We start from the raw sequence: 18,730 nt of genomic DNA on the forward strand, positions 1-18,730 counted from the left end.
CTCTAGAAGACTAGATTTTAAAGATTATGTTTCATCATATTCATATCACATTGATATAGGACAGAAGAGGCTGAACACCCAAGGAATTTTCAGAAAGTAGGTTTATTGACTGCAGCTAGCCGATCCTGAGTGTGGCTCATGCATGAAATTCTGCTGAGGGCCATTGCCAAATAGGAATGACGCATCGAAATTTCCTTGCCAGCGTACCCCATGTTAAATGGACTTGCCTTGGAAATTCGCTGTGACATTGCATGTGTGTTTGAGAAAGGTGACCCTGCTCAAGGACGAGGGTGGATCCAGGTTTAGGGTGTATCCTGCAGGTTTTAGGAAGTATCCGGTTTAAGACAATTTGGGTTTAGGGCGTTCCCAGTTTAAGACAATCTGGGTTTAAGGCAGTTCCAGGTTTAAGATTATTGCTGCTGGGAATAGGGCGTATCCTGCTGCCTGAGTTCCCGTTGAGTTCTCGTGGAATTGAGAAAGTATTTGGGACGTGAATTGTGCGGCAGAACTTGGATTTCCCCAGAACGTGTGTAGAGGCCGGTGTGAGTTCGGGAATAAAGAATTGTTGTTTGAATCTATAAAGCTGTGAGTGGCTCGTGATCTTGTGCCCAGCCAAGACTGCGGCAAAATTCTCCTCTAGATCCCAAGTCTAGCAATTCTTTGGACTTTATACCCAGTTTCTTTTTTTTGGGGGGGGGGCCTGGGAGGTTTACATTTTGCAAAAGGCTACATAAAAGTATATATATTTTTTCTTTGAGTTCTCAGAAAGTGCTTTTCATCCCAGTTCTTGGAACAGAGATTTTACAGGTTATACCACAAAAGCAGAGTAACAGCCATCAAGTCCACAGTTAAATTTAGTTTTTTGCAAGACCGAGCAGGGCAAGAGGAAATAGGAGCCCTTTTGCAGAGATCTTTGCTGATATTTTGTTAATAAGAACAATTGTGATGAGGGTCTCTAGAGAAGCTTAATTAAGATGCACTGGTGGAGGAGGGGGTGCCACTACAACATAAGCTGCTTTGGTGCATGTCCCCCTCATTCTGAGGTTAGCTTATATACAAGTATAGCTCCATGTCTTCTCCTCTTGAATTGAGACTCATTCAAATTTCAATTTTAGTAGGCAATAAATTTACAGCAGTCACTCTTGTCTGCAGTATAGAAAGTTTTTAATATGCAGAGTTTGGGAACATCTAGTTTTAAGCGCAACACAATTAGATTCCCAGCTTTGTTCTGCTTTGTCTTATTTCTGTGTGAATGTGGCCTACTTACTTTTCTTCTATTAATTTGTTCCTTCCTTTGCAAAAGGTAGCCACCAAGCAGGCATTAGAAATTGCAATGCTGGCTTAGCATTTTTGGGGGGAGTTTGTGTGTGTGAGTTCTCACTTTTTTTTTAACTTGGGAATGATCTTGAACTTTTGTGTTCTGCCTTGTATTTACATATGAATCCTACTGATGATGGGTTCTATGATGTAGGTGTGATGAGAAACCACTACAGGAGTTTCAGGACACAGGTTCTGGTCGTAGTTCTATCATTAACGTCTTGTATCCTTGAGCATTTTTTTCCCCTCCAAGTCTCAATAAACTAACTATACTAATGATTTTCAAAATCTGTTCATATGGAAATACTGTATTTTACCACTAATGAAAGTTGACGAACGCTCCCATTAATATCAAGCTAGCAGAAAATATTCAATTTCATTCCCTGCATAAGTCCTCCATTCTGAGGCTGCTAATTCTTAAGCACTCCAAACGTCTCTCCTACCAGCTTTTCCCCATGTACCTACGGTACACATATGCTCATCTGGGCCGGCGACGGCGCGCTTCTGTGCAAAGCGGCTAACTCAGAGGTGGGAACTGCCCGGGCAGGTGGGGTGGGCGAGCCAGGGCGCTCGCGGCACCAGGAGGACCGGCGGGGCGGGCGGCACTCACTGCCTCCTTCTCGAACATGCTCGGCCTCCGATCCCTCCGGGGGCCCGGCGACGGCTGCGCAGGAGGGACCGGGCTGGTGGATGGCTTCGCGCCTCGACCTCGCTTCTCCATTCCGCTCCGCTCCGCAGGAAGGCGGGGCCTGCGCAGCACCCACCACCCTGACCGCCTCCCAACGCTTCTCCCTCTCGCGAGAGCGGAAGTCTCGTGCCGGAGCCCCGCAAGGCCGGAAGTGGCGCCATGGGAGCGCCAGGGACCCGGACGGCGCGGGAGAGGCGGACGTCATTCGCGTAGGCCTAGGCCCGGAGCCGGAAGTAATGGAGGTAGGCGGGCCTGCGCCCAGCAGTTGCTGAGGCTGGACGCTTTAGGTGGAAGCTGCGGGGGAATGGGTGGGTGCTGGTGCCTGGCGCGGGTGTGCGGGTCGGCTGGTTGCCCGTCTACGGCTGGACGCTGTGCGCACTGCGCGAGCCGCTGGCCAGTCCTCATGGGCGCCCCTGCCTCTGGCGTGCTGCCATGGCGCGGACGAGGCCGAGGCGGGCGGCCAGGGTTGTGCATCCCCGCAGAGAGGAAGAGAGAGGGAGACTGAAGAGGGTTTTGCTTTCCCACAGAGGAGACAGACACCCACACGGCACCTGTGCATCCCCGCAAACAGCGACTGGGAAAGAGGGCCCGTGCGTCCCCCAGAGGGCAGGGGCGAGGCTTTTCCATCCCCGCAGACGGACCACGCCTCCGTCTCTGTGGAGAGGGGCGGGGCCGCAGGACTATCCTCTGGGAGCGAGGGGCGGGGCCGCGGGGCTCTTCTGGGGCGAGAAAGAGGCGGGGCCACCGGCCTTTCCTCCGAGGGAGGGTCGAGGAGGGGCCACAGCACTCCTCTGGGAGGGAGTGCGAGGCCTCTGGGCTGCTGCTCAGAGAGAGAGAGGGGGGTGGGGCCACAAGGCTCCTCAGAGGGAGGAAGGGGCGGGGCCACAAGGCTCCTCAGAGGGAGGAAGGGGCGGGGCCACAGGCTACTCCTCAGTGAGTGGGGGCGGGGCTGCAGGGTCCCCTGAGTGATAGGTGGGAGGCGGGGCCACAGGGCTTTTCTGGGGGACGGTTGAGGAGGGTATGCAGAGCTCCTCACTGAGAGGGAGGAGGGAGGTGCGCAGCCTTGAGCTCCTGAGAGGGAGGGTGGAGGCCGGGCCACAGGGCTCTCCTGGGAAAGCCTTGGAAGGGTCATGGGGCCTGTGGGGAGAGGCTGGCATTCTGGCTGAGGTCTGGAGTCCCTGCATGAGTTGCTGGAGGGCGTTGCAGAACTCTGGCTTCTAGCAGGAGACCCAGATCTGTGATTCCTCTTTTTTTTTTTTCAATTCAAAGCCCATGCTCTGTTTTGGGTTTTTTTTTTTTTTTTTTGCATTACAATTCTTAATACACCTTTATACCACAATTTCTGTGGTTCCTCTTTGATAGTGGAACAGGACAGTATGTGCTGCTAAAGTAATGGGTTATTCATTTTTATGACCAGGGGCAGTGCTAAGTCCTGGGCATGCAGGGATGATGAGAAATGGTGAAAGAAATAATACTCTGTTCATAAAACTCATTGAACTTCTGTGAGTTATATGGTCAAGAAGATGATTTTAAAATCTTTAGACATTTATTTTAAAGCGTTAAAATAAATTTGTTATTCAGAAGGCATGTTAAGAGCAGCTGACTTTAGTACATTCCATGCTTAAGGTAAAATTTTCTTGTGACTCAGATATATAGTAATTAATATTACTCTCTCCTGCTAAACACTCTCTTTATGTTTTATTTTTCAGATGTTAGTAGGAGATCCCATTACCACATGTCTTTCTCCCTCAGTGTATGACATGATTTGTAAACTTGGGTTTGAAGTAAGAGGAAATTGTGATTTCGATAACATTGTAACCGAAAATGGTGAAGTTTGCTGGAAAACAATCACAGACTGTGTGAGCTGTGCAGGATCAGGTTGGCTTGCTTTTGTACCCCACACCTCAGTTGCTCTGTTGGTTATAAAGTCTCCCTTTTTAGCCACAGCATCTTTTCTTTAAACTATGTGAAAACACAGTCCTCAGCCAAATTTGAAAAGGAGACAGCCTGAAAAGAGCAGGGTGAGGACAGAGAAGTGTGAGGTCAAGTGTGCCTGGGCTGGATACCTGCGGTGGGCAGGACTTTCAGGAGTTAGGCTGGGTGACAGGCTGTTGGTAGGTCTGAGACCCCAAGAGGAGAACCGTTTGAGTGATTCATTGCTATGAAGAGTATGGAATGGCCAGTGGTAGACTCAGCAATTTTAAATGTCCTCCTTTAAATTTTATATCTGTATGTTTGGGGGGAGAAGGATATGAGCTGGGAAACTTAGTAACATCTGTAAAAATTGCGAATGAATGTATTCTGGCCTGCCCAATCAATTTCCAGGGATTTATAAGAAAATTGCACTCGTGGATATGGAGCACTGTGTGTCCTACTAAATAAACAAATCAGTAATCTGAAGCAGCCAGATATAAAGCAGTAGAGGACTATTTCAGTAAGTTATGATAAATGCTTATAGTGGAGTATTATGACGTGATAAAAATGGAGGCTCATCTGATGCAGAATTCTTTCTGAGCTAAGTGAGAAAAATAAAGAAGCATAGATTTATAGATATACTCAGAAAAATAATAGCAGTAGATGCAACAGGGAGGAGAATTGGGCGCCACATGGGAGGCTTTCACCTTTTTGTGTTTTTCAGAAAATGTTCAACCTCAAACTTATTAAACAGTAAAAACAAAAATTTATATTACAAATATGTTTTGCAACAACTGATTGGCATTAGAAATCTCAGTCTAATGTTAATTTTAAAAAGTCAGATTACAGGGGCTAGGGTTGTGGCTCAATGGTAGAGCACTTGCGTAATGTGTGAGGCACTGGGTTCAATCCTCAGCACCACATAAAAAAATAAACAAAGGTATTGTGTCCATGTACAAATTTAAAAAATTTTAAAAAAGTCAGATCACATTTTTATAATGTAATCCCCCCTCATCCTTGGGGCATGTGTTCTAAGACCCCCAGAAGATGGCAAAACCATGCATAGTGCTGAACCCCGTGCATACATTGTCTTCTCCTGCATGGTCTGCAGTACTGCCACAGGGCGCCAGTTCGTTGTCCTTCCACGTTTCCTTCCCTGAAGCCTCCTTTGCATCATTGCTTTTGTGCTTTGGGGCCATCACTGTGTCTGATAAGGGTCCCTTGAAACACAGCGCAGTGATAGCACCAGTAGAGCTGATAACCACATGGCTCCTGAGTGGCACGTGAGTGGGCAGTGTCTGCAGAATGGCTGTGCCGGACAGAGGGGTGAGATTGGGTGGGATAGTGCAGAATCTCCTTATGTTGCTCAAACTAGCATGCAGTTTGAAACAGATGAGTGGTTATTTCTGGAATTTTCCATCTAGCATTTTTGTACTGCAGTTGACCCTAGGTAACTAGAACTGTAAGTACTGTCATGTACAGTGTGATCGAATGTAGACTAGCATACAGGAAATGACACTGAATGAAACATCTGTCTCCTATTCGGGTATCTCTGTATTTTGCGGATTTGTCACTAGTGATACATCTTCCTTTGATAACCAGATGAGCATCATGTAATTTGTTTTCATTGATTATATCTATGTATGTTCAGTGATTGATTGTGTATGAATTTCATGATTAAAGCATTTCTTTTCGTGGTTCAGACATGTCCCATTGATTGGTGTGAGCTGTGGTACTGAAGCTTGATTCTTGTCCTTTCAGACCAGAGTCTGGATCATCAGGCAAGCGTGAGGCTGCTGGGCCCTGTGTGTGAGGCCGTCCATCTCCACTTTTTATCTTTGACCAAGGGGCAGTTTGAACTTCAATATATACCATGGTTCCAGTGGACAAGTTTTCCAGAGGTTTGGCTTTTATACACCATTAGAAATAAAAGACTGTAAATATCACTTGGAGACCCTTATTACTTGCCAATTTTGAAGCGATCTCCTCCATCGGACCCTTTAGCTATACAGAAGGCTTGGGGGTTGCAAGAGAAACCTGAATTAACATGAATTACCATGTAAGAACCAGAGCTGAACCACACACCCCTTTGAGCAAAGGCAGGTTTTGGACTCCATAGAACCAGGAGTTGGCAGGGGGTAGTGCTTAGTACAGGGCTGCCTATCCTGAGACAGAAGAAAAGTGGACCACTTCAGAACACAGTCCTTACAGAGAGGTGGTGTGTGGTGTTGCTAGGAGACCAGAGATGAAGTGCTTGGTTTGTGAATGGTGAGTTGAAGGAAGGATAGGTGGTTTGGGGTCCAACCTAAATCTTATTTTTGCTTTTTTGTTAGGTTTTCTTTGTTTTTCAGTTGACATTAAACGACCACCATAAAGCAGTATTTTTAACAAGTCTAATTCTGAAACAAATTGAATTTCCTAATTTGAAATAGGAGGATTATTGCTTCTGTATTTGTAGCAGTTCTTTTAAGTGTAGATTGAGCTGCCTTATGTTTATCTGTTTATTAGGAACTAAACCTAATCATAGTGGGAATGAAATATAGGTCAAGATGTTTGACTTTTCAGTTCACAATTATGCCAGATTTATAGTTTTTGATAAACATCTAATAAAAAAAAAAAAACTTTGAAAGAACTCCCTGAGCATTAAAATGTTTTTCTTGACTTTTAAGCACTGTAATAGTTAAATAAAAATATTTACTTATACCAAAAACATTTTAATATAGTTGAAATCTTTACAGATTGAAATGTCAATAAGTAGTATTGTTTTTAGAAATGATTCTATTGAATGAGTTCTAATATGTATATTATTCTAAATAGTTGTTTCCTGAAATATTTGATGCCTTGGGAAGCCTACAGTCTCCGGCCGTCTCTCTTAGTCTAATGAAGTTGACCTCATGTCTGGAACGAGCCTTAGGTGATGTAAGTGAGAAAACTGTTTTGTTACTGGGTCCATTAAATCATGTGTATGAATGGAAACTGTTCTTAAGTCACCTGTAAGATTTCTTGATTTGAGTTATTATTTTCCTATTAAATACAATAATTTGTTATCTAGATTGTCATTGTTTTTCTTTTTTGAGTGATTATGAAATCATGACATTTTTGTCAAAAGTATTCTACACTTTTGATTTGTGCATACAGCTGCTTTGTAGAGAATTCTCTTTCTTGCATCCATTGTCTCACAGTGTGGTTGCACAACTTTGTTTCTAGGTGTTCTTACTGATTGGGAAGGAATGCCCTTTTCTCTTAAGAGATCTGCTTGCCTCAGAGGAGCTTGCTCAGGTCTTCGGGCAGTCTGTGGTAAGCTCATTCACTTAAAACCTATACTAAGCATGGTGCAAAGCACTTTTGTTCTTCCAGAGCACATTTTCCCTTTCAGAAGGGCTTCTCTTCGACCCCCACCAAAGGCTGCCCATACTGATTTTGATGGTGGTAGAATAACCTCTGGGGCCCAGACAAAGGGACAACTTGAGGCATATTGCTTTCATTTGTCACATATTTATTATTATAAACACAATGCAGAATATATTTTTTTATATTTTTCTATTTTGAAGGGTTCTGCACCCTTTGAAATAGTGTTACTGAAGTTTTACTCTTGAATATCAATGTTTTAACATGTGGGAATTTATGTTCTCTGCAACCATTCAGACTTACAATGAAAAAAAAATGAAACTGTTGATACGAAATCATTCAGAGCATGGACTTTTTAAGAATCTTCTAGAGGGCATATGACCATGAGACTTAAGACTCATAGGTTACCTTTAGGCTTCTGAGTGGGCAGGTCCAGCTAAAGGGAAAGCAGGGCACCCATGTAGGAAGCTGTATGGGCCAACAGAGCTGGTGAGAAGCTCTGGGTGCCTTTTTAGGGATGGGACATCATTTCCAGTAAAGCTCTCCCACTGTATCCTGGATCTTTCCCCTGGTCAGCTTGGAGGTTTTTCTTTCTTGTGGAGCACGTGGGACGAGGATACAGTGTAAACCTTGTTAGGCTGAATTCATGAACAGATTTTGTTTCTTTGGTCTGTTCTTTGCTGACTGCCTTTATGCTGTTAGTCTCTTGCCTACCTACAGGTACTTGGCTTCTGATGATTGTCATTTTTGATTGCCCTCATGCTGTATGCCAGGAGTTTCCAGCGGACAGCAGAGACCTCTGAGGCTGCCCTGGAGCCCTGGCTGCTAAGTGCTCTTATGTTAGGCTCAACCTGCTGGTTCTGGTTCTGCTCTCTGTGGGAAGTTCAGAACACACTGCTTTCCTCTTCTCAGGAGCAGTTTCCCCTGCAAATGCAGACCAGTTTCACCTCTTGAGGTATGACCGTTCTTTCTCCTGGTTAGGGCTTGGTTTCATGATTCTTTAGTCTCTCAGTGGTTTCCATGGTGCTGGATCCAAAGTGTGGTGCTGCACAGCAGGGCAGGGTCCTGTAAAGGGTGTCCTCTTCAGAGAGGGCTAAAAGCAGGTGAGCCATGAACTGGGGCCAGGAGGCAGCACACAGGACCTAGCTATTGGCCTGGCTGTGCCTGCCATCTTCTCCCTCTTGCCACATGTGCACATGCTACCTAGTGCCACGTTTCTGTTCATCAGTTTCTATTCTACTTGGTTTTTGGGCACCTTGGATCCATCATGTCAGAGCAGTATATCCTGTATCATCTTCCATCTCCGTGACTAATGTAGAGTGCCTGGCTCTGCACAGTGGGAAGAGTCTAGTGCCTTCCTCCAGGGTGGTCCTGAGAATGGAGGAGCTCCTGGGTCGTGCAGACTGGGCCTGGCTCATGTTAAACACTCTATAACTATTGGGTTCATTATTATTACTACTTAACCAAGGTCAAAACTGTTGGATGTGTTAAGCAAAAAAGCAAACATCATTTCAGTATTGTATTGGTTTATTCCAAAATTTGGTAATGGCTTAATCATTCAGTGGTCTGCTGTCTTTTCATGGACTAGATGAATGTGCTCAAAGTGTTCATTGGCTCTCCCTGTGGACTCAACCTGCGGAATGTCTTATGGCATGGATTTGCATCGCCACAAGAAATTCCCCCAAAGTAAGTGTCTGGTGAAGTAATTTTTTTTTCTTTTTGATCTACTTAAGAGTTTGTTTTATCTTGAATTTTGTGAGAGGGAAAGATGCATTTTGTGAAAGGTCAGAGTTTCAGACAGGATTTTGAGAGCCTGTTGCAAGTTAATGTCAGAGTCCCCAAAAGTGAAAGGGCTTTCAAGGCTTGGAACCCCAGAGGCCATCCAGGTCTCCAGGATGTGGTGGTGCGCATTAAACACCACAGTTCCTGAGATATTGCTCTTCTAGCCTTTGCACAACCCAATCCCTACATCTAGAAAGAATTTTCTGCACTTCAGATTTGCTTTCTTAATTTTGAACTTTTTTTTTTAAAGTAAAGCTTTCTGTATATATGACTGATTCATTCTTCCAACATTTCTGTGGCATTTTCTCCCAGATACTGTTCAATGATGCTACTGTTGACAGCAGGATTGGGTCAGTTACTCAAGAGTTACCTTCAACACACAGAGGTCACACTGGTACATCGATCTTTTGTAACTCTAAAAAACTTAGAAGATTTGATTGTTTTTCCTGGCAAGTACTACATTTCATATTCCCCGCCTTGGTGTGTCTTTGTGGAGGTGTTTGTAACTATCAGTAGCATCAGACCTGAATTTTTGAGGTGGAAAAAAGTCGTTGTTCTCCAGTAGCAAGATGGCTCTTTTTTTTTTTTTTTAATATTTTGTTTAGTGTTAGATGGACAGTATGCCTTTATTTAATTTATTTATTTATATATGGCATTGAGGATGGAACCCAACATGCTTTGCATGTGCTAGACAAGCACTCCACCACTGAGCTTCAACCCCAGCCCTGAAGAACCTCTTTCCTCCTCTCCAGAGCTGCTGTGGGGCTAAGAATCAGACTGCGTGAATCAGGTCATGAGAGAGCCAGCCTGCTCCTCAGGCATGCTGATGCACAAACTGCTTAGGGTTTGTTAGGTGGTGTGTTTTTTCTCCTTTACACCCCGAGTGCATTTGTGCTCTGATGGTTGTAGTATGGCCTTTGTCTCTCCTGTCAACCCCGAGCCCTTCTGCAGTTGCTGTTTCTGGTCACTGGAGACAAGCAGTGGTCCACGTGCCCTTTGTGCAGGCCCCCTGAGGCCTCTGCACTCTGGCTGTGGATCAGATGGTCTTCCTCTTTGAGGGTTCTGCACCGCCACAGGGGTCTCAGTCATCTGCTTGAGGGGCTGAGTTATTGGCATCTCTCCCCCAGTGTGTTCCCATCTTTTTCAATTGATTAGTGTGGTTGTATTTAAAGGTTTTTGCTGTTTTACAGATGTGACTTCTGAGGTACTTTGGGTACTAGAACGAGTGATGATGAAGTCCACCTTTATATTAAAAATCATGTTACCATATTGGAAATTTGCACTGACCAAGTTCACATCACACAGGTAACTGAAGGGAGCCTGGCAGTGTGCTTTGATGGTCGGAGGCCAGGCCTCCTCAAGGCACTGCACCCTCTGGCTCTTCTGCTGTTGGGTCGAAGTCAAGAGAGGTGGGGCTGAATTGAGAGTAGACCAAACATAAAACACCCTCTCAGAGTCACTCAGAAGACAGCTTTTGGTATAATTGATGTTATTTTAGAATCAACTCTACTAATTTTTGAGTTCTTCCTGTAAGAGAAACTTTGAGTCCAACATCGGAGAGTCATGGAACAGATAAGGAAGCTTGGTCCCCGGGAACAGACTCTGCACAAGAGCAGAGCATGTGCTCAACACGCATGGGCGGGGGGCAGGGACGGCACAAATGGGCTCATCTTTGTCCCTCTCTTCCCCGAGGGCTGCACCATGGTGCATTCATTTTTAAGCCTTCACAGCCCACCCATGTCTTTGTGGTCAGAAGTGATGAAATAAGTAAGAGAGCTCTAGTGATCTTTTATTCTTCTGAAGCTACTAAATGTGGGTCATAAAACAATAAAATACCAGGAAGTGTTTTTCGAATCACTAGTCTAATGAAACTTTGATTCTGATTTTATTTTTTTCTCATATTAGCAGGGGATAATACCACATTTAATACCACATTGGTTGAACCTGGACTGTAGCGTATTTATTATGATATTTGTGCTGATGTTTATATTTGAATGTGGAGTTTTGCTGATCTTTCCTGCAATTTCACAGATTTGCTGACTGCACCATCTTGTTGCTGTCCCAGCTGGAGGCTGGACTTCGGAGGGTCTTCGCTGCAGTTAACCAGTGCCCAGACAGACTCCTGACTGCCGAGGTGTGTGTGTTTTTGCTATGTGATGTTGTTGCTGTGTTGGCAGTTTTCTGTGGCTAATTAAAAGTTCTAGAAAGTATTTATCCCATTGTATTTGTCATTCAAGTGAATTTTTTTAGCTAAGAACTTTCTTTGGAAGCCTTCTCTATCCTTTTTTTGTGGTTCCTATTAACAGTACTTTTAAACAATTCGAACTTACTTGAATCTTGACTGTTTGGGATAGTTTTCTAGTATTTCCAGATGGTCTTTTATTTATTTATTTATTTATTTTTATTCTGCTACCTTTCCTATCCCCTACTATCCCCCCTCCCCTCCCCTCCCATCTTCTCTCTCTACCCCATCTACTGTAATTCATTTCTCTCCTTGTTTATTTTCCCATTCCCCTCACAACAATATGTAATTTTGTATAGCAATGAGGGTCTCCCTTCATTTCCATGCAATTTCCCTTTCCAGATGGTCTTTTAAACTTGATGATGCCATGAAAGAACTGGCACTCTTCTCCTTCTAGCTATCTAGTGGCAGATGAATTCAGTCCCGCAAGGTGTTGTCACCCCAGTGTGGGCCAGTGAGTGGCAACACCACCATAGACCCGTGTGCTTGTGACATGTCACCTGCCACATAGGCAGACTGGGATTGTTATCCAACTCCCTGAGTTTTGGTTTCTTCACCTTAAAGAGTGGGGCAGTATTGCCTTTGAAGGGAGTTGTGGGATTTGGGGTTGGCTTGTGTGAAGCACCTAGGAAAGCACATAGAACAGCTTTGTGCACCCACTCATCTTCACACATGCATGTGCACACCACACAAGCATTGTCTGTGTGCACACTGGCATTGTTGCTTCAGAGTTTCACAGGAGCCCCTGGTGCCTTGTCTGAGCCAAGCATTTCTCAAGTTTCCAGCCTCCCTCCTCTGGCTTTATAGTTTCTGCCCCTTCATAAGGGCTAAGATGAGCTTCTGCTGCTAGTGACAGAGGTCCCCAAATAGCATGACTGCAAGATGGAAAAGAGGACAGGAGCACTTCTGCTCTGGTGAATAGAGCACCGTGCTGTGATGGCAGTGCTCCCTGGGCCTCTGCTGGAAGAGGCTGTGCCTGCCCAGTGAGCGGTTTCTGCCTGGTGGCTCCTGCCAGCTGTATCTGCCATCATATCTGCATGAAGATATGCGTGCACTTCCTGGAGACAGATGCCCTGCTCCCTCCTGGCTGAAGCTTAGTCGCCACTCACTGCCCAGGAAGTGGGGAAAGTTTGTGTGTGGTCTGGCTCAGAGTAGCAGTGTCAGTTGGTGGAGAAAGTGGGGGTGAGCATATTATGGGGTAAACGGAGCAGCCACCACACCTCAGATTCTCATTTCTCCTCCTCGTTTAGCTTCTCCATGTGAGCATTCCTCAAACCTGTGTTCTCAACCCAGATTTTCACCCTGGGTTAGCCTTCACAATTTCATGCCATAAATTGTCACATTTCTGGGATCAAAGATAATTCAAACCATTTTTGAACCTAATGAAAATGAAAATTCAGCCTACCTGAGGTTTGTGTACACAGTGAAAGCAGGTCACAGGTGTTACTGCCTTAAACACTTGGGAGCCAGCCCCAAGGCATGGTCTCCACATTTCCTTAGTGCTGTCCACTGAATATTTTCACATTGTTTTCCACAGAGACTTAAGTTTGCTTTATTTAGAAAGGCACCCCCCCCCCCCCCCCCCCCCCCCGCTCCCTGTTCTTGGATGTTCCTGTTGCCGCTCTCATAGTTGTAGTCTCTGGCACTACACAGCAGACTGCCTGTGCCTTCCCTGTAGTTTATCTCCTGGTCTCTTCTGACCACCTTACCCTCTCCTTGTTAGGCTGAGACCTCCCCAGCTGCTCTCACGTCCTCTGGGCTCATCTCCAGCTAGTCTTCATGGTCCTCCCTGCTCTATTCACATACCTCCACTAATTATTTTTTGAAAGATATTCTTAGGTCATTTGTGGTTTTCACCTGCTTGGACACCTTCTTTGGTGCCTGCCAAGGGGGGTTCATGCTTCCCTTTGGTGTGTGGAGAGACCACCCACTTTAGTTTTGTTTCCTGTCTGACCCCCTGGCACAATAACAGCTCTTCTCAGTTCAACAAGGTGTCTGTCTCTTCTCAGGCTTTGCCTGTGGCTCCTACCTGATGGCTCCAGGCCAGTGCTCTGGCCACAGTGACCTCCGGAGCCTCGTCTGCTCAAGTGACGGCTGCTCTTCTCTCTTCTGCTGTGTTCTGCCTTCCATGTATGTGTTTTAGGAGTCATCTTCATGGCTCTTGAGACTGGGACCTTGCATTGCTGCCCTGGTGCCCATGCGCAGGGCCTCAGGTGTAGACTGCTCAGGACGTGGTTGGGGGAGAAGCTCCCTCTCTCTGTGGCATGCTTCACAGCTCTCACTTGATCTCTCTTGGAATTAGCCACATTGTAGTGTGCTCAGTCATTGAGGGACCTTGTGGAATAAGTAAATTTTGCTGTATGTTTTTGGACTACACAAATAAATAGTGTGACTGCACAGAGGGTATAATTCATGAAAGACCATCTCAGGTTTTAGCCCAGGCTTTTATCTGGAAGAAACAGGATTGGTTCACAGGATGGTGTGTTTGTGAAACTGCTCTCTGAGCCTTACTAAGTGTGTTTGTTCACTGAGTTTTTGTTGTGGTGTAAGTCTCCTCAAGATCCATGGGAGATAGGAATACAGGCAGGACCATGTTGGTCAGCTTTCTCATGATCGTAAGGACACATAACCTACTTTTGCAGAGACGAGGTTTGTTTTGGCTCACGGGGTTGGTGGTTTTAGTCTGTAGCTGGTTGGTCTTATTGTTTTGTGGCCTGTGGCAGCACATCCACTCTCATGTGTGCCATGCTGGGGACCAAGCCTTCAGCTATGGACCTTTGGGGGACATTCATGATCCAAACTACAGAAATGACTTTTTTTAGCCTATTCTTAAAATTGATACATGGAAACATAAAAATTCTGCATATTATAGGGTACCATGTGCTGCTTTGAACACGTATATATTAGGTAATATTTAAATCAGGTTAAACCTACCTACCTCCTATGGTACTGGGGACTGAACCCCGGGGTGCTTAACCACTGAGCCACATCCTCAGCCCTTTTTAATATTTTATTTAGAGACAGGGCCTCACTGAGTTGCTTAAGGCCTTGCTAAATTGCTGAAGCTGGCTTTGAACTTGCGATCCTCCTGCCTTAGCCTCCCCAGCTACTGAGATTACAGTTGTGCACCACTGCATCTGGCTCTTGTAGCATTTTGAAATGTGTGGTGCATTTTCATTACATCCGGTCACCCTGCTGTACCGTAGCACACCGGAACTTCTTGCTCCTACCTATGACTCAGCACCCACTGGCCTACCTCTCTGCCCCCCACTCCCCAACTTTCCCCACTTCTGGAGACACCCTTCTGTGCTCAGCTCCGAGAGATCACCTCGTCAGCTTACACTTGGACTGAGATCACACGGTGCCTGTCCTTCTGAGTCAGGCTCAGTTCTCCTGGCACAGCCATCTCCAGGTCCATCTTCTTGTACACGACAGGATCCTCCTTCTGTGGCCGACTCGTGCTCCATGGGGCACAAGCCCCGCCCCTTCTCTGTCCACCCTCAGCTGAGGGACTCGGGCTGCTCCTGTCTTGGCTCCTGTGAATAGAGCTGCAGTGACCCAGGGAGCGCCGCTGTCCCTCAGCACACTGACCCCTCTCCTCTGGACGTGGACCTGGCAGTGGGATTGCTGGGCCGCTGTCCCTCAGCACACTGACCCCTCTCCTCTGGACGTGGACCTGGCAGTGGGATTGCTGGGCCGCTGTCCCTCAGCACACTGACCCCTCTCTGGACGTGTACCTGGCAGTGGGATTGCTGGGCCGCTGTCCCTCAGCACACTGACCCCTCTCTGGACGTGTACCTGGCAGTGGGATTGCTGGGCCGCTGTCCCTCAGCACACTGACTCCTCTCTGGACGTGTACCTGGCAGTGGGATTGCTGGGCCGCTGTCCCTCAGCACACTGACTCCTCTCTGGACGTGTACCTGGCAGTGGGATTGCTGGGCCGCTGTCCCTCAGCACACTGACTCCTCTCCTCTGCTCTGGACGTGGACCTGGCAGTGGGATTGCTGGGCCGCTGTCCCTCAGCACACTGACTCCTCTCCTCTGGACGTGGACCTGGCAGTGGGATTGCTGGGCCGCTGTCCCTCAGCACACTGACCCCTCTCCTCTGGACGTGGACCTGGCAGTGGGATTGCTGGGCCGCTGTCCCTCAGCACACTGACCCCTCTCCTCTGGACGTGGACCTGGCAGTGGGATTGCTGGGCCGCTGTCCCTCAGCACACTGACCCCTCTCCTCTGGACGTGTACCTGGCAGTGGGATTGCTGGGCCGCTGTCCCTCAGCACACTGACCCCTCTCCTCTGGACGTGGACCTGGCAGTGGGATTGCTGGGCCGCTGTCCCTCAGCACACTGACCCCTCTCCTCTGGACGTGGACCTGGCAGTGGGATTGCTGGGCCGCTGTCCCTCAGCACACTGACTCCTCTGCTCTGGACGTGGACCTGGCAGTGGGATTGCTGGGCCGCTGTCCCTCAGCACACTGACCCCTCTCCTCTGGACGTGGACCTGGCAGTGGGATTGCTGGGCCGCTGTCCCTCAGCACACTGACCCCTCTCCTCTGGACGTGGACCTGGCAGTGGGATTGCTGGGCCGCTGTCCCTCAGCACACTGACCCCTCTCCTCTGGACGTGGACCTGGCAGTGGGATTGCTGGGCCGCTGTCCCTCAGCACACTGACCCCTCTCCTCTGCACGTGTACCTGGCAGTGGGATTGCTGGGCCGCTGTCCCTCAGCACACTGACCCCTCTCCTCTGGACGTGGACCTGGCAGTGGGATTGCTGGGCCGCTGTCCCTCAGCACACTGACCCCTCTCCTCTGGACGTGGACCTGGCAGTGGGATTGCTGGGCCGCTGTCCCTCAGCACACTGACCCCTCTCCTCTGGACGTGGACCTGGCAGTGGGATTGCTGGGCCGCTGTCCCTCAGCACACTGACCCCTCTCCTCTGGACGTGGACCTGGCAGTGGGATTGCTGGGCCGCTGTCCCTCAGCACACTGACTCCTCTCCTCTGGACGTGGACCTGGCAGTGGGATTGCTGGGCCGCTGTCCCTCAGCACACTGACTCCTCTCCTCTGGACGTGGACCTGGCAGTGGGATTGCTGGGCCGCTGTCCCTCAGCACACTGACTCCTCTCCTCTGGACGTGGACCTGGCAGTGGGATTGCTGGGCCGCTGTCCCTCAGCACACTGACTCCTCTCCTCTGGACGTGGACCTGGCAGTGGGATTGCTGGGCCGCTGTCCCTCAGCACACTGACTCCTCTCCTCTGGACGTGGACCTGGCAGTGGGATTGCTGGGCCGCTGTCCCTCAGCACACTGACCCCTCTCCTCTGGACGTGGACCTGGCAGTGGGATTGCTGGGCCGCTGTCCCTCAGCACACTGACCCCTGTCCTCTGGACGTGGACCTGGCAGTGGGATTGCTGGGCCGCTGTCCCTCAGCACACTGACCCCTCTCCTCTGGACGTGGACCTGGCAGTGGGATTGCTGGGCCGCTGTCCCTCAGCACACTGACCCCTCTCCTCTGGACGTGGACCTGGCAGTGGGATTGCTGGGCCGCTGTCCCTCAGCACACTGACCCCTCTCCTCTGGACGTGTACCTGGCAGTGGGATTGCTGGGCCGCTGTCCCTCAGCACACTGACCCCTCTCCTCTGGACGTGGACCTGGCAGTGGGATTGCTGGGCCGCTGTCCCTCAGCACACTGACCCCTCTCCTCTGGACGTGTACCTGGCAGTGGGATTGCTGGGCCGCTGTCCCTCAGCACACTGACCCCTCTCCTCTGGACGTGGACCTGGCAGTGGGATTGCTGGGCCGCTGTCCCTCAGCACACTGACCCCTGTCCTCTGGACGTGGACCTGGCAGTGGGATTGCTGGGCCGCTGTCCCTCAGCACACTGACCCCTCTCCTCTGGACGTGGACCTGGCAGTGGGATTGCTGGGCCGCTGTCCCTCAGCACACTGACCCCTCTCCTCTGGACGTGGACCTGGCAGTGGGATTGCTGGGCCGCTGTCCCTCAGCACACTGACCCCTCTCCTCTGGACGTGGACCTGGCAGTGGGATTGCTGGGCCGCTGTCCCTCAGCACACTGACCCCTCTCCTCTGGACGTGGACCTGGCAGTGGGATTGCTGGGCCGCTGTCCCTCAGCACACTGACCCCTCTCCTCTCCTCTGGACGTGGACCTGGCAGTGGGATTGCTGGGCCGCTGTCCCTCAGCACACTGACCCCTCTCCTCTGGACGTGGACCTGGCAGTGGGATTGCTGGGCCGCTGTCCCTCAGCACACTGACCCCTCTCCTCTGCACGTGTACCTGGCAGTGGGATTGCTGGGTCCCGTGCTAGCTCTACTGTTGGTGTTTCAGGGAATCTCCGTGTGGTTTTCCACGCTGGCTGTGCTGACTTACACCTCACAACAGTGCAAGGGCCCCTTTCCTCCACCTCCTCGCCAGCGGTCACCTTCAGTCTTCTTGGCAATGGCCATTCTCACTGGAGCCTGGTGATGGCTCACAGTGGTTTTGATCATGAGTCCCCAGGGTTTAGTGATAATGAGCGTTTTTTCTATGTACCCATTGGACATTTGAATGTCTTCTTTTGAGAAATGTCTATTTAGGTCTATAACCTGATATCAGCCTTTGTCAAGTGTGCAGCTTGCAGATGTTTTCTTCCTTCTTTAGGCTGTTTCTTCGATCTTGATAATCTCCTTCACTATGAAGAAGTCTTTTTAGTTTGTTGTAATAATTTTTTATCTATTCTTGCTTTTGTTTCCTGTGTTCTTGAAGATTCTTGCCAATTCCAGGGTCCTGAAGCATTCCCCTGTTCTCTTCTGGTAGTTTCATGTCTTTCATCTACGATTCTCTTTTATTGTGAAGTTGCGTTTGTAGCTGGTGGGATGCACATCTGGCTTCTTCTGCATGTGGATGTAAATTTTCCCAGAATTTCTGACTTCTAAGGGCTTATCCATTAGGAGTGAGGCAGAGAAGATGTTTATACTTATTTCATAAAATCAGGTAGAAATCTGTCACGTAATTTCTGGCAATAAATGAGATCCTTTGTAGAAATATTTAGTGGGCAAGAGGATATTTAGAGTATAACTGAGGAAAAATTTTAGGCCAACAATACAGGTTTGAGAGCTAAAACTTACAAATTTTAGAGCCATTTACATACTCAAAAATGTTGAAGAACATTGATAGTACATGTTGAATAGCCCTAGTTCAAAACCCCAAAGTAGCCAAAGTGTGAACTTTCTGAGTGTTGACACGATGTCACTAGTAGAGAAGCCCACATCTGACTTTGGGATGGGGTGCAGCCAGCACACGCGCACTGATGCCATTGTGTGAGGTCACTTTCTAATGGTGTGCGTGAGTTGCATGAGCTCCACCTGGTGCCATCCCCATGATATCACATGGTGCCCATACAGATACCCTAACCCCTGAGTGGGTCAAGAGAGATGCA

The 18,730-nt window shown here is 48.3% G+C and overlaps 1 protein-coding gene across 9 annotated transcripts in view; it reads left to right on the forward strand.

Annotated features, from left to right (window-relative positions):
• The first annotated feature begins 693 nt into the window (after positions 1-693).
• ERMARD (ER membrane associated RNA degradation) overlaps positions 694-18,730 on the forward strand; it is a 39,609-nt gene continuing 21,572 nt past the window's right edge. For 2 of the 9 annotated variants that reach the window (XM_081294007.1, XM_081294008.1), the window contains exons 1-9: positions 694-2,247; positions 3,715-3,883; positions 5,681-5,820; positions 6,737-6,838; positions 7,127-7,216; positions 8,856-8,953; positions 9,362-9,498; positions 10,240-10,354; positions 11,081-11,183. In XM_081294007.1, coding sequence (XP_081150133.1) covers positions 1,792-2,247; positions 3,715-3,883; positions 5,681-5,820; positions 6,737-6,838; positions 7,127-7,216; positions 8,856-8,953; positions 9,362-9,498; positions 10,240-10,354; positions 11,081-11,183 — 1,410 coding nt within the window. In that variant the 5' untranslated portion in view covers positions 694-1,791. The other 7 variants (XM_081294009.1, XM_081294011.1, XM_081294012.1 and 4 more) reach the window with 7 other exon arrangements.

Source organism: Spermophilus citellus (assembly GCF_964194105.1).
Source record: "Spermophilus citellus genome assembly, chromosome: 5".
NCBI lineage: Eukaryota > Metazoa > Chordata > Mammalia > Rodentia > Sciuridae > Spermophilus > Spermophilus citellus.